Source organism: Bidens hawaiensis, unplaced genomic scaffold (assembly GCF_021521415.1).
Source record: "Bidens hawaiensis isolate Kalapana, Puna unplaced genomic scaffold, B.hawaiensis_p1.1 tig00033486_1, whole genome shotgun sequence".
In the NCBI taxonomy this organism is placed as follows: Eukaryota; Viridiplantae; Streptophyta; class Magnoliopsida; order Asterales; family Asteraceae; genus Bidens; species Bidens hawaiensis.
The window spans coordinates 12,785-29,876 of record NW_027495734.1 but is presented as its reverse complement, the minus strand read 5'-3'; the positions used below and the strand labels follow the sequence as shown (position 1 = coordinate 29,876).

At 34.9% G+C, this 17,092-nt stretch overlaps 1 protein-coding gene across 1 annotated transcript; it reads left to right on the top strand.

The window, feature by feature from the left end:
- Positions 1 to 9,273: 9,273 nt before the first annotated feature.
- LOC143584889 (putative inactive purple acid phosphatase 2) lies at positions 9,274 to 12,425 on the top strand. Its single transcript, XM_077066818.1, has 2 exons — positions 9,274 to 9,987; positions 11,133 to 12,425. The coding sequence occupies exons 1-2, from the start codon at positions 9,274 to 9,276 to the stop codon at positions 12,408 to 12,410; spliced, it is 1,992 nt and encodes a 663-aa protein (XP_076922933.1). The 3' UTR covers positions 12,411 to 12,425.
- Positions 12,426 to 17,092: the final 4,667 nt, after the last annotated feature.

Here is a 17,092-nt window from a genome sequence, read left to right as displayed (position 1 = left end):
CAAAATGTCAAATAATAACCCGATTCAAACACAATTTGGAATTGGTATAATTCAAATCCGTTTTGGTTGAATTTTGCTTTCCTAGTACAACTAGTACTTTGCCCGTCCGGTGGACGGGAACATCAACGCATTGTGTGAAATCAAACATAAAACATATGCCATAACATATGACACGATTATGTTAACACACAACAATTTCTCATAATTAAACACAAAAACCTTATTGAGTGTGTTTCATGACGTGGTGGGCTGAAGATTCAGAAATATGCTACTTTATCAACTGAAGGAGGTTCAAAGTGGAGAAATTTTTTATTCGATAATTTATTTTTTGGTTACTTGGTATTCTAACAGAAATAGAAAATGTAAGTTTACTTGGGATGATTGGCTAAAAACCCCACTTCTTTTGATGTAATCTTTTTGAGTTCGGCTTCTTAGTCGGACTTTTTTTATTGCATCTTTCAAAAAAAAATTACAATTACATTAAATATAATAATGAAATAATGAAAAAAGAAATATCATACAAAAATTGTTCGTAAGAGAAATAATTTAATGTACAACATTTTCATCGGGTTTGAAAACACCAATTGCGCTCATAAATGGATGATTCGCACCTTAAGCACATACTCATCTTTTAACTCATAAAAGACCACTAATAAAAGTTATTTTTCTTTTTTTTTTATTATTTTCGATTGACGAATTCCTGCCATTACGAAGACTTGAAAGACCTCCCACCCTTTGAAGTTCTAAAGACTTCTGTCTTTTCTAGTGGGCCATCAACCCATTGGTAATCAATCTGTGAGTGAGTGAAAAAAATAATTAACATACTAACTAACACTAATAAAACTTGATTGAATGAAGTCAGTAATAGACTGATAGTCAATAGAAAAATATACATAGAAAACCATTGACCTGAGTTTGTTATGAACAAAATACGAACTCGACTCACTCGTTTAAACAAACATAAAAACTTAAAATACATGAATCTGACTTTCAAGTTAGAATATATTACAACTTAAAACAATCTGTTTTGACACGAACTCATTCCGGTCATAACCCATTTTGATCCGAACTCATTATACTAAAGCAAACACATTGACCTAAAGTTGTTTTGAACCAAACATGAACCCGACCAGCCCACTTAAATTAACATAAATACTTATTATACTAAAGCAAACACATTGACCTAAAGTTGTTTTGAACCAAACATGAACCCGACCAGCCCACTTAAATTAACATAAATACTTAGAATACATGAATTAGACATTTAAGTTAAAAAAAATACTATAATTTAATGCAACATTTTCACTCGATCTCATTCTAACAAAGAACCCTTTTTGACTTGCCCATTTTGATCCGAACCAATTTGATACTATTTTAAATAACCTGTTTCGACCTGAGCTCATTTTAATAATAGGCCATCAAATGCGTGCCCTTTAACGTTCAATGGGAATACTATAACTGAAAACAAACAATTTAACCAATGTATTTGGTATATGAATAGACGAATAGTTAAATACTTTATACAATGATATTTACAACCAAAAATGTATTCTTTTTCTCGGTCCTTCTAAAATATAGCTAATATTGAATCATTAAACCTATATTCTCTAAGCGCAAGATTCTATGGGGTATCCACCTAGGCTTGCTGGAGCTCCTTGCCAGCCTCTTCTTGTTCCCGGGGCCTACTCAACATATTGAATAATCAATCTTTTAACTGCATATTAGTTGCACAACAACATTTATTCACAAAAAACTTAATTTCAGCAAGAAACATATTAATATTATCATTCTTGTAGTAATAAATCTAATTATGTGTTCTGACTTTAAAGATTTGTTTGAACCGTGGTTGAAGTCCATGAATTTTTTTACGTGACGGTAAAATAAAGCAGTTTCAAAGATTAGCATGTAAAGTAATACATTTGACTTTAAAAAGTCAACCATTATAGTTTTACAGTTATTGTCCCTGAAAGTGAGCATAACTAAAATTATAATTTGACAAACAATAGAATAAACAAATTGATATACAACAAATTATGAAAGTACAGGTGCAAATTTTGATATACTCATTTTGCTTATAGCCCGTCTTGACCCAAATTAATATACTCATTTGCTAATAACCCGTCTTGACCCAAACCAAAATTAATAGACAACGCTACAAAGTACAAACCTCTATGCCTTGAAGCCACACTGCCATTAGCCATGAAAAGGTAAACCTGTAAACCAGGAGCCTTTCAACTGGGGTGGCATAGTAGCCAATCAACCAGAGCAAGTTTCGGTTAACCGTAGGCTTATAAGCTCCAATTCGGTCCGAATTGACAAAACATATAAAAGCAACCATGTTGATGATTGAAGAACTTGATCAATCATAAGCACTAGTCAATCCAATGTTCTAGATCAATCATAAGCACTAATCAATCAAATGGCTCTAGCTGTAAGAAAACATTCAGGTAACACAGGTTCCTGAAACACGGGATCTTTTTGTCATTTAACATGTTATTGGTATAAAGTATAAACAAAAATAAAAACATGTATATATTGATACCTGCATAAGGAATAGTACGTCCATCAGGTCATTATCTTCACATAGCGTGCAGGGAATGAACACGTATATGAGAGTAGACCAAGGATGAATATAAGATGTGGTCAACCTGCTCATTTATATTAAATTAATTACGGAGTCGTATAAGCATGATGCATAAGAGACACGATACTTATACCCTAATGAAAGCGGTTTCATGGTCGAGTTCAAATTTCACTTCGCTTCTTTTTAAGTGACAGTAAAACTTATAAGTGAGGAATGTGTTCTAGACCATACTTGTTCCATCCCAAGCAGATTGCCTTTACATCTTCATCAATTTAAAGCAAAAAAAGAATTAGTAATTTTAACTCTTGAACTTTTTTCTAAATGCTAAGGAAACAGCATGGCACAAGTCTACAATGCATACCTGCAAGTCCTGTAACAATAGGAATTTACCGAGTCCCACTCTTGCATCTAAAATCGGTGGCAAGGTCTGATAAAACCACACGTTAGGAAATATAAAAGAAGCAGACTAAAAATAATAAGAAAAATTTAGTAAATTAATGACCTGTGCTTTAATCAGTTCACATATCCAATTAATCAACTTTCCTTGGTCCCGGTAGCCTGATATGAAACTTTAAAAAAGATGAATAAACTATCAAGCAAACTTAAGATGATGTTTCTTATCAATCTTAACAAATTTCCATTCAACCTAATGTTACAAAAATTGTCAAATATAGCACAATAAGTCAAACTCATATAATACACAACTATATGAATATATTCAAAAACACAAATCGTAGACGAAAGACAATCTTTATAGAGAAAAGGACAATCCTCTAGGTCTATAGGTTTTATTTATTTAAAACTATCTTATAAGGTGCAATGCAAATATAGGAAAAACCATTTTCACCTATGAAAAAAAAAAGAAAAAAACGCTAAACAGAAGATATTAGAAGTCACATGAACACCAACACCTACAACAATCCCATATGCAATGCATACAAATACGACACAATTGGACACCGACTTCGACCCAAGGTTGCTACAAATCGGAATCAGAACACAATAATAAGAGCTAGATTTGACTGTTATTTGCTATTGGCCTGTATATCAGCAAAAACGAACAACTCTACTTGCAATAAAAAATTATTGCCCCGAATTAACAGCCATACTAAGTCAGAACAACTCTTGTAAGAAAAAAATATCTCAATACATGCACAGATATAATATATAAATAACGTAAAATAGACCATTATCCAGATTACACAACCACAAACATAATTTAAGTAGGCCCAAATTTAAGTTTCTGATTTCAAGTAACCTCAGAATTAATTTAATAGAAGGAAATCTCCTGGAATACAATTCCGCTAAACCAAACTATTGATCAAATACAATGACTCAATTGAATACCCATTGTGTAAACCCTCATCAAGCGAGCTTAGTATGAAAAAGAAAAAAAAACCGGGCTTTGAGTAAGGAATCGTACTTACTAACCATGATTGTAATCGGACGATGAACAAACAAACATTCTGTTGTGGGAGATCTCTGAATGTATGCATATGGAGGTAGGCAACGTGGTGGTGGGGGGGGGGGGAGGAACGGCCTGAGAGCATGGAACCGTCGTAAACCTCCAACAACACGTGATGAAAAACCCACAACTGTCTTTTTAATGACATTCTTGGGTTGAGATAACCATCCTCAACCTCCCCTTTCCTGGAACATGTGATCAAAAAGTAACCGTCTCTTTCGATTTGTAATCTAAGCAAACTTAATTGATTTATTCTAAAAATCAAACAATAACAGGAGTATAATTTAAGGTTTTAAGAATATACTGACCATTATGAGAGTGTTGAATATGGTGATAGCCAACAATACATAACGACGACTAAATCTTCAACAGACGAAACTGAAGCATTATGAGCTTTGCTCTTTTTCGAGATAAAAACACGCGCTTCATAGATAACCCTGAAACCCAGTTCTTGTTTGAACTAAAAAACGCAAAAAATAAATAAATAAATAAATAAAAAATAATCCCAGATCATAAATGATTAAAACAATTAAAACCCAGTTGATAAATCAGTAAATTAATGAAAACCCAATTCGAAATTGATAAAATCAAGTACCATTGTTCTTAAAGGATGTTGGTATTGTTGAAACCCTCTTTCCCTAAATTAGGTATCCACTTAGCCCTAATTCCGTCAACAAAGATCCAAACCGAATTAACACAAATCAATCACGCCATTCACACATAAACCAATAAAATCAACAAATTACCGGCTGTTATTAACCGTGAGAAGCGAGATCTTATCCGCCCTAGGACGAAACACCGCGAGTTATGAGTTGGACGAAGTAAGCGAAATCAAACTAAGGGAGGTCAGATTGTATCGTCGTTCATATCAACTGGGTTTTGTAGAATCCAGTCCAGGAGGAGGTTCTATTTTTAAGGATGAGGAAGAACTTTTTAAGTAAGAGGAAGAACACGTAATTAACTGCTATAGCCTTGTCGGAGGGTTCAGAATCAATCTTGGTTTTTTTCGGACGGTCAGATTTAAACTTCACTTATCGAAGGGCTGAGAATCAATCTTGGATTTTCATCTAACAGTCAGTATCAAATCCCACTCTATAGTAACTATATATATAATTAAAATAATAAACATATCTATCTCAACTCGTCTATATAAACATATTCTATATTGTTTTCATTATATTTTATAATTTTGGTTAAAATAAAACAAACATGTACTTTTTTTAGTTTTTATAAAAAAACACACAAACAAATATTGAAATTAAAACATGAATTGCTCAAAATCAATCCTTATCATTTAATCATCTTAATTATTTCAAAAAATTAAATCATTTAAAAACATGACATTTCAAAATCCATCAACATCAAACAAAATCTATAAGTTAAACTTTCCCGAGTTGAAGAAACCATGTGACCTTTTCATTTATATTTATTGTAATTACTTAAAATAATTAATTTATATTATAAAACCTATGCTCCTAAATAATATAATTTCAATTCATACAGAAATAGACAATGTATCTTGTTTAACGGGGAAGGTTCATATATAAAATGATCTTAACATGAGAACGTAGGAAACAATATCAATCTATAAAAAATGAGAGCGTATGAAACAATACCAACTACAATACCAATTTGCATAATCAATATTTTATAATAACAAAGAAAAAACCCTAATAATAACAACAAAATAATCAATATTAGTAATAAAATAATAAGAGTAAATACTTATAACAGCATAAGAAAAAACCTAATAATAACAACAAAATGTAAATCAGCAAATACTTATAACGTCTCATAATCGGAAATCAGCAAATACGAACAAAAAATACCAGCAAACACTTATAAAAACAAACCTAATAATAACAGCAAATCGTTTCTTATTGTTTTCATGTTAAGAATGATTTGTATTTGATCTTGGGTTTATTAAGAAAAATAGGTTTATCAACCGCCATGCCATCAACGCTTCCTTTGCTTAATGGGTATTGGATAACAAGTTGTTACCAACAGAATTGCTTCTCATTTTGAATTGAGGTGAGTGGATTTACACCAATATATAATATCAACCAAACGTGTCAATTCCCATAGTCTAAGTGATTGAGGCGGGACACCTAAAAGTTTAATTTAATAAAGGAGGTCTTGGGTTCAAGACTTCAAGTATCACGTGTGACAAAAAACATAGGGTTATAGGCTGGGCCTTCTTTTAAGAGTGGAATGGAGAGGATTAGATGGACCAGTGGTCCGTCAGTAATTCAAACGGCCGTTTAAAAAAAAAACTACGCTACGAACTGCTATTGGTTACTTAAGCTACAATTTGAGTCATTTTAATTTTATGATGTACGACTTTATTAACTTTAGTTACATTATTATTTGGATTTCTCTTTCATAACTCTAATATTCTTCCATAAACATCACCTAAATTAAGATCCATTCAAATATAAGCTTTTTGACAAATATAAATTCAATTTCTCGAACAACTTTGTCTGAATATGACAAAGAACATAGTTAATTTGATATTGTTTTAGTTTTATATACCTCCAAGATATGGAATATATATTTAATTGATTTAGAAAATAAAAGAAAATAAATAAATAAATAATCTTTAATAAGTTAGATGCTTCATCACTAGTAATTCGACTTAACATATATGAGAAATAAAATGATGAGGAAGAAAGAGACTAGTTTAGTCATATGACACGAGTCGCCCTTAGACCAAGTGTACTGGTCACACCCAATGACGTCTTCACTCTCACTTCGTGTCCCTCTCCATTGGCTGGAACAAATCCAACACAAATATATGTCAGAATTCAAGAATGACGCTCACAAGTCGCAACTGCACTCATGGAGGTGCCCTTGGCGCCCCTTTGTTGATTTGGCGTTGGTCTAAGTGTCTAACGCCCACACTTGGTCTTAGTGTTAGACCATGTGTAGTGGGCGCTTTGGAGGGGGTGAAAGCGCCCCATCGTGTGAGTTGTGACGGAATTGTCCACAATTGATGGAGGTTTAGGTGAGCTGTGAGAGGTCTAAGGTTTTGTTGGAGGAGATGAGTTTGAATTAGTTGTCCAATTAGGCCCTTGAAGTGTTAGTGTATTCTTTGGGATGCAAGTCATTGTTTTTGTAATTTCTTGAAGCTTTATTATTGCATAAGTTGTTATTTTAGTATACAAAGAATCCGACATTTTCCCATCTCAAAGAACAAACTTTTTATTTTATTAAAAAATTCAAAAAATAATAATTATTTAATAATTACAAGTGCCTACATCCATTAACTTTTTTCTAAATGCCCGAAACTTCATCCACTACATATGATCATATAAAGTTGAATGCTCATACTATTAAACCTGATTTTTTAAAGTGTTTCAATCTATTATGTGTGTGTGGTTTTGGGGGGGGGGGGGGGGGGGATCACCCTTCCCCCTCTTTCGCACCGTTAACACGTTGCCCATTAACACTCCAAACGCGCCCGTTAAATTTCCAAATCAACTTTAACGCGCTAGACGTGAATGTACCGAAAAGTCCCTAGTTTCACTATTCCTCTCAAAGCTTGTGAAATCAAACATACAACCATCCAATCCATCCACCTAGGGCTCTTCACGAGCCGAGCCGAACCGAACCGAACCGAACCGAGCGAAGGTTTGCTTGTTGCTTGGCTCGTTTACAGCCGAACCGAACGACTGAATTCGAACCGAGTGAAAAACGAAACCAGCCAAAATCGAAACGAGCATTTCTCAATCAAACATCGAGCGATTTCGAGCATTTTTTATTTCTTTTTCACTTTAAAATTTTCTATAAGAAACAAGTTTAAATGCTATAAATAATATATTCTGTAAATTAGTTATTAGTTTTTAGACAAACATATAATATTTTGTAAATTTTTAGAAGAAAGAAGTTTGAAATGAGATATAATAAACACGCAAACAAACTTGTAGTATTCTGAAAACTTGAATCGAACTAATAAATATAAAATTGACGTAATAGGAAAAATTTAAAAGGGTTTAAAAAACATTATACTTATATTTTATGTGTGTTGTCTATATATTTATACATTTATTTATATATAATTATATATAAAATAAATAAATAATATTCGACCCGAACCGAATCGAATTGAGCAGACATTTGCTCGTTGATTGGCTCGTTTAAAAACAGAACCGAGCAGAGCGGCTCGTTTAAAATCAAGTAAAAAAACAAATGATCATTGGGGGGGGGGGGGGGATCACCCTTCCCCCTCTTTCGCACCGTTAACACGTTGCCCATTAACACTCCAAACGCGCCCGTTAAATTTCCAAATCATCTTTAACGCGCTAGATGTGAATGTACCGAAAAGTCCCTAGTTTCACTATTCCTCTCAAAGCTTGTGAAATCAAACATACAACCATCCAATCCATCCACCTAGGGCTCTTCACGAGCCGAGCCGAACCGAACCGAACCGAACCGAGCGAAGGTTTGCTTGTTGCTTGGCTCGTTTACAGCCGAACCGAACGACTGAATTCGAACCGAGTGAAAAACGAAACCAGCCAAAATCGAAACGAGCATTTCTCAATCAAACATCGAGCGATTTCGAGCATTTTTTATTTCTTTTTCACTTTAAAATTTTCTATAAGAAACAAGTTTAAATGCTATAAATAATATATTCTGTAAATTAGTTATTAATTTTTAGACAAACATATAATATGTTGTAAATTTTTAGAAGAAAGAAGTTTGAAATGAGATATAATAAACACGCAAACAAACTTGTAGTATTCTAAAAACTTGAATCGAACTAATAAATATAAAATTGACGTAATAGGAAAAATTTAAAAGGGTTTAAAAAACATTATACTTATATTTTGTGTGTGTTGTCTATATATTTATACATTTGTTTATATATAATTATATATAAAATAAATAAATAATATTCGACCCGAACCGAATCGAACTGAGCAGACATTTGCTCGTTGATTGGCTCGTTTAAAAACAGAACCGAGCAGAGCGGCTCGTTTAAAATCAAGTAAAAAAACAAATGATCATTTTTCAAACAGTTTTCGAGCGAAAGCCGAACGATTTGTACTGCCCATCATCCACCAATCTGGCCCAATCACATCTCAACTCCTGTCAGAAAACACAGACACAACAACAACCAACCACCTTGCTTTCATCACAATCAAAACCTCAAAACAAAATCTATTTAATATTTATCATCTTCTTCACAAACCCATTGTCAATAGTCAACACCCTCAATTCCAACATGATCTCACCAATATTATTATTATTATCATTATTATTAATATTAATATTCATAACCCCATCAATCTCTCAACCTTCACTCACTCTTTCCACAACCTCTTTATCAAACTCCAACAACTCACTCACCATAACCTGGTCCCGAGTCAACTCACCTTCTCAACTCGACTGGCTCGGTATCTACTCACCACCCAACTCATCTCTTAGAAACTATATAGGCTATGTCTACCTTAACACCTCACCCGGTTGGCAATCCGGGTCGGGTTCTATCACCCTCCCTTTGATCAACTTAAGATCCGGATACAAGATCCGGATCTTCCGTTGGACCGAGTCGGAGATCGTCCCGACTCGGCTCGACCACGACCGCAACCCGTTACCCCAACCCAAACATGTTTTAGCCGAAACCGAAGAATTCGGGTCCGGGTCCGGGTCGGGTCGTGGATCCGGGTCGGGTCCGGACCAGGTGCATTTGGCGTTGACGGGTCGGGTTGGTGAGATGAGGGTGATGTTTGTGAGTGGGGATGGGAGTGAGAGTGTGGTGAGATACGGGTTGGGTTCGGGTGGGATGGAGCGGGAGGTGGGGACCCGGGTGGAGCGGTATGAGAGGGAGGATATGTGTGATGCGCCGGCGAATAGTAGTGTCGGGTGGAGGGATCCCGGGTTTGTACATGATGGGGTGATGGTGGGTTTGGAGCCCGGAAAGAGGTACTTTTATAAGGTAATTTGTTGCTGGTCAGATTGTTAGTAGGGATTAATATTGGCCGGCGGTTGATAAGTCTGGTTAATAAAATTTAATTTTCGTTATTAAGATCGTAGTGTGTTCATGTTAATTTTGTGATTGCAAGTAGTTTCTTTGACGTAAAGAATACTGATAATTGGTTTAGGGTTTAGGTTTTAGGGGAACCCAAAATTAGGGTTGTGCAAAGTCGGTTAATCGACCATAACCTATTGTCGGTTAACAGCCGGTTATGGTTATTTCCGTTATTTTGTTTTATTTTTTTTCTGCTGTGTTTTGAGTTTATGATGCATATTATTATATTAAACTTAAGTTTTTTGCTTCTGTTTATCGATAGTTAGAATCAGACTTCAATTATAAGTTCGATTCGGTTCAAAGTGGCCGGTGTAGTTCGAAAAGCGTGTGTTTTTTATGGTGATAACACCTTTCATCATACAATAATAAGCATTATTTGATGTGTTGATGATGTGGTTCGGTTTGCTTAAAGTCGGTTAACGAAGATACCTTAACTGTAACCATAACCGAATGATCAGTTAGTTATATTCACTTAACCATAACCGACCAGTTTTGTCGGTATCAATTAGTCTGTTTGGTTTTCAGTTACGGTTCGGTTAGTTTTATAAGGTTTAAGATCTATCGGCTATCATAACGATTACTAAATGGGTCAAATGTTAACTCGGTTAAGAGTGTAGCAGCAGCTCTTTTGTTCAAAAAGCTCGTGGCTCGTTTGAAATCAGCTCGTTTATAAACGTGTCAAGTTACTCTGGCTTGGTTTGTAAACGAGCCGAGCTCGAGCCAAGGTAAGCTCGCTTGTTGTTTGCTTGTCTGGCTCGTTTAAGTTAAGCCCAAATTTTAATGCTTATAACTTAATAAGTTATAATCTAATTTTTATTTTGTAAATAAGCCTGCATTATGTGGTGCATTGATCTCCACTAAAACCACCCAAATATTAATTTTCACATAAACGAGCCGAACTCGAGCTCAAGCTGAAAGTCTGTGTTAAGCGACCAAAACTCATATAAGAAAGTCTCTGTCTGCAAATGTTCTTTGTTAAGACTTGATTTTGATGTTTTATTCATATTTATAATACTTAGGCACATAATATTTTTTGGTAATTGGTATTACAGGTGGGGAGTGATGCAGGTGGTTGGAGCAAAACTTTCACATTTGTGTCACCGGACGAAAACGCAACTGAAACGATAGCGTTTCTATACGGGGATATGGGAACCGCAACACCATACAACACATATATTCGAACACAAGACGAAAGCATTTCAACCATAAAATGGATCACGCGTGACATCAAGGCACTCGGTGATAAACCGGCTTTAATATCCCACATTGGTGACATAAGCTACGCCCGCGGCTACTCGTGGGTGTGGGACCACTTCTTTAACCAAATCGAGCCCGTGGCCTCACAAGTCCCTTACCATGTCTGCATCGGGAATCATGAATATGATTGGCCGATGCAGCCGTGGAAGCCGGACTGGGCCATGTATATTTATGCGAAAGACGGAGGTGGCGAATGTGGTGTACCATATAGTTTGAAATTCCACATGCCCGGAAACTCGTCCGAGTCGACCGGGTCCCGGGCCCCACCGACTCGGAACCTATACTACTCGTTTAACTTCGGCGTCGTTCATTTCGTGTATCTATCGACAGAAACAAACTTTTTAAAAGGGAGCAAACAATACGAGTTTTTGAAAAACGATCTGGAGTCCGCTGACCGGGTCAAAACACCGTTCGTCGTGGTCCAAGGACATAGACCAATGTACACCACGAGTAACGAAGTGCGAGACCGTCCGATCAGGGAAAAGATGCTCGAGCATCTAGAACCCTTGTTAGTGGACAATAAAGTGAACCTGGCCTTGTGGGGCCACGTTCATAGATACGAACGTTTCTGTCCAATAAATAACTACACATGCGGGAGTGGGCCGGTACATGTGGTTATTGGCATGGCTGGACAGGACTGGCAACCCATCTGGGAGCCTAGGTCTAACCACCCAGACATGCCAATATTCCCACAGCCGGCCTACTCCATATACAGAGGCGGTGAGTTTGGGTACACCAAACTCATTGCCAGCAAGGAAAAACTAACATTTACATATATAGGAAACCATGATGGCGAGATGCACGATAGTGTAGAGATACTATCGACCGGGGAAGTTGTGAATGGTAAAATTACTAATATGGTCCTTACCGAGGGTAACAATAACGGTAACGGTAACGGTAACGGTAATGGTAAGGGTAAAATGGGAAAAACAACGTATTTGTGGTATGTTCAAGGGGCAGGTGTTTTATTATTTAGTGTTTTGGTGGGATATTTACTTGGATTAATGTCACGTGCAAAGAAAGAAGTCACAAATAAGGAATGGATTCCACTTAAGACAACTGAAGAAGCATAATACTTTGTTATTATCATAGTATTTTGTTTTGTTTAGGTTGTATCTAAGTTACAGATTTTGTTAATGTTGGGTATGGAGATCCTTATATATGTGTAAATAGAGTATTTGTTGTGTAATGATGAATGAAAAAACGTTGCGGTTTTGAGAGTTGTTTTCACTTTTAGAGACGGACCGACCAGTTGAGCCGAAAAGAACTGGTTACGTGATTGGTCTGGTTGAGTTCATTTGAATTGCCTCTGGTTGAAGTTGAACTGATTAGACTGGTTGACCGAACGAACTGACCTTTGTGGTTAGACAAATATTATATGAACATATGATGGTACAATTTTGGTTTGGTCCGGTCTAAAGTGTATTGTTATCTTATTGCCTTCTATCAATAGTAACTTAGTTACCACTAATGATTGACTTTTGTCAATGGTAACTTATTTATGGTTTGTGTCAGTTACTGTTGATCGGGCAATACCTATTTAGCAGATAGTGAGTGTTGATAGATTAGTTTTTAGTAAAGATGGGCAAAAGAACTGGTTAACTGAATCGAACATGTTTGAGTTCCGATTATGTAAAAACCGGTTTGGAACCGACTGAAACCGTAGGTTCAGAACTGGTTTGTAATTTTCTCCACCGAAACCGATTAACCGAACCCAAACCGGCCAAAATCCAGTCAAAACCCGAACCAAAATCGGTCGTAATCTAGTCAAGAAACAGATTTAAACCCGAACCAAAACTGGTCGTAACCTAGTCAAGAAACATATTTAAACCCAAACCGAAACTGATCATAAACCAGTATTGAATGTTGTTGACTAAACCGAACCGGTTTTGGGTTTTTAAACCGGTTTGTGCACCTCTAGTTCTTCAGGATTTTCATCAGCCGTACTGATAATCAATTTTCCGCTTGCTAGAAATGTTACTCCCTTTGATCCCCACCAAGGAACCGTTGCTCGCTTGATCTCTCATCTCTGTTGTCCATCGGAGTTTGAAATCAGACTGATCTAAAATAAGTGTGCACTATGCACATCCTAACTCATAACGTAACTCATTCGGATTTCCTTTAGGTCTTACGAAAACTCTAATTACCTAAAACGATTTCATAACACTAAAATCATCAACATAAGATGAGGTCCAATAACGGAATCTTGGCATCGATATAATACGGTTATAATATGGTTCGATACCAATCATTTTTAAGTTATATGGACATATAGTACGTCAAGAATGGTCATGTACACGATTTAATTCTAGAAGAATGCATTTCATAAAGTTTAAAATAAAAGCATATGTAATGTTTTGTGACATTATACCGATATGTTTGAATACTTTTGTTTTTAAAGACTTTTGAATGGTGAAGTTGATTATTACCGAGTCTTACTGTTTCAACTTTCAAAGTAAACCAAGTCTTCTCTTTAACCTTAAAAAAATAAAAATGTTAAAAAGAGTTATATTATACTTTAAACCTACAAATTATGGATGAGCTCGGTACGGTACCCGTACCGGTACCGAAAATACCGATCCTGAAAATCATAAAATCTTGGTACCGGTACCGAAATACTGGTATTGAAGGTAAAAATTCGGGAAATACCGGTACCGTACCGTACCGATCCCGAAACTCAAAACTTTGGTACCTATTCGGTACCGACGGTACCAAATCGGTACTGATTTCGATACCCGGTACCGGTACCGAATTTGCTCATCCCTACTACAAATACAAAAGAGAATAAAAAAAGAGGGTTGGCAAAATTGTATTACATGGCACGTTTAATACATTACCAATTTAAATAGGAAATTATAAGAACTACATAACAAAGCTGTGCGTAGCGCAAGAAAGATAATAAGAAACAGTGTAATGGATAAAGAGACGTGGTTAAAAAAATTGTATTTTGTATCACATTTAAAACAATATATGTACACACAAGTTAATTGTGATTTCCTACTAAAGTTGATTATGCATTCTACGAATTTTGTAGTACTCGTGTAGATTGTTTTATAAAGAATTTAGTTTATTATCAGAGTTCATATGTTATTTTTCTCTACCGATGTATAAAAAGGTAAAAGTAAACACTTGATGACTTTTTATACAAAAAGATATTTGTTTTGGCCCAAACCCCCAAACCGTTAGGGTACTAGGGGAAATTCTATTAAACGGGTCGTTATGTGCGGGTTTGGAGGGGGGTTGGGACGCCTTCGGGATTGAACACCGTCGAGGGGCGCTCAGAAGAGGGCGTCGGGGGAGGGGGGGTTCATGAAGACCGGCGCTCAAGAGCGGGGGGGGGGGGGGGGGCTCACTTTCTCACACACACTTACATACATATATGTATATATTTATATACATAATGGGGCGGTAAAGGGGCTTTAAACCACAGCGGGACTTATGAAGAAGGGCTTCGAAGCCTCGTTTTCTACGTGGCGATGACGTGGAGGGGCTTCAAAGCCCATCCATAGTGAATAGCCTTATACGGAAGTTCTATTAAAGAGAAGAGATAATGATTGAGTTATAGACATAGAGTTTATTTATTAATTGTTTGAGTATTATTAGGAATTAGAGTTAGAGTAGTATGCAAGTCAATATTATATGATTTTCGTTCTTAATAATATTGAAAAAGTCATTATGATTTACCACAAAATTATCAGTGTTGTTTGTGTTGCTCGATCCAATTAAGTCCAAAGTAGTTTGGGTAGTTTTCAGGGCATATTTTACTATCTTAATTGGTTGATTAGTTTGGTCTTTGGCATATTTTTTTGAACGTAAAAGACATTGATATGACACACGTGTGGGCTGTTGAGTGTGATTGATTATGAAGAAAATTATAATAACATGAGATGGTGGAGGTGATGGTGGGTGGTGGAATGAAGATGGTGATGGTTGTTGGGTGGTGGAAAAGGGAGGAGTAATGGGATAAAATCATTATAAGCTCTATACTTATCAATAATCATAGTATATACTTTTGATTGCAAAATAATAAGTGGACTTGTAAACATTTTTTCTGGTAAACTATGGCAATTGACAACCATAAAAGTTTATCACGACCACTTTTTGAATCTACCAACTTAATATTATGAGATGCAAACCATACTAACAATTTTGTATAAATAGTTATATACAATGAAATGGTCACTATTGGATGCCAACTTGATTTTTGACATCTTTTCATAAGAAAGTATATCCATTTTAAGTGGAGTTGACATAAACTTATGATAGTATGATAAAGTAGATTATTTACAAGATCTCATGGATTTATATTATATGGCACTAAAAAAGTTTAGCATTTTTTTTTAAATTATCTATGATTTATATTGAAATTACATTGTGATTGAGATGATCATTGTAGTAATAAAATGTTGTATTTATTTTTAAAATAAAAATAAAACTAAAATAATCATCACTATACCACAATCCTTTTAATGATGTATCTTGCTTAAAGTATAACATTATTACATTTTATATATTCAACTTAGCACAAATATAAGATTGCTTAAAGTTTTAAATGAAGATGATGTTAGATATCTGTAGATCATACGTTAGTGTAAATCTCGTGTAATTACAAAGGGTTAAGTTTCTCACTGAATGATAAACTAGACAGGTCGTTAAAAGAATTCGAGACTTGATGTAAATAAGAACAAGCATTGTAAAACGGTGTTTGGATGAAAGGCTACCGGCTATTTTCTTTTCCTAAAATCTTATTTTGAACAATTATAACAAGTATGTACATTGCTAAAAGTAGTTATAAAATACTATAAAAAACTTACTTTATCAACGAAAATTCATCAACCGAACAGTTCATCAGTGACCATCAACTGATCAAATAAACTTCGGAAAGCAAAAAAATTGTTTTCGAAGTTTGTCAGTACTCACCGACAATCAATCGAACTTGATCCGAAAAGGAAATACGTTACTTTTTTACATGTTTTTTAAGTCACGTAAATTGTTTAGGTTATACGTTGGAATTGTACGTTTGTGTAGTCAATACTTCGGCAGGGGTGTTCATTGGTTCGTATTTGAGTTCTTCGGTTCCTAGCATCTGTTTCTTTAGTTTTTACTTTTTACTACGCCAAATGTTATGAGTTGTACTAACAGGCAAATCCATAAGCTAATATCAATGAATTTGATTTCCCCAATGTAACCAAATTTAATTTATTAAAACTAAACACTAAATATGTAATTTGATTAGGTTCTAAATGATTTTAGTCTAATTTAATCGGTTTGTTTAAGTCTGACTTTATCGGTTTGTTACGGGGTATTGAAATATCCCTACATTACAATATTTTGGTATGAGATTGTTGTAAGATAATGAGTTTGACATAAAAAAAATAGTTATTTAAAATATGTTTTGAAACAAACATGGCCATTAAAAAAAATAATGCATTATTTATAAAACTTACCTAAATTTGGTATCTATAGGAATCAAATTCATTGATAGCTATAGAATCAAATTCATTGATAGCTAAAACGTTTCACCAATTTTTAGTTTAAAAAATTAATCCACAGAATTAAAAATGATTTTAGACAAAATAATTTAAATGTGATGGATGGATTTGAATGAGGAGTACATTTGTGGGCCAAGTTTAGTTCTAATTTGATGGTCATTATTGGAACTTTTGTGCTGAAATTACTTCTATATCCTTAACCTAGTTATTGCTAAATAATTGGTTTATTGATTAGCATATAACAAAAATTAACTTAAATTGTT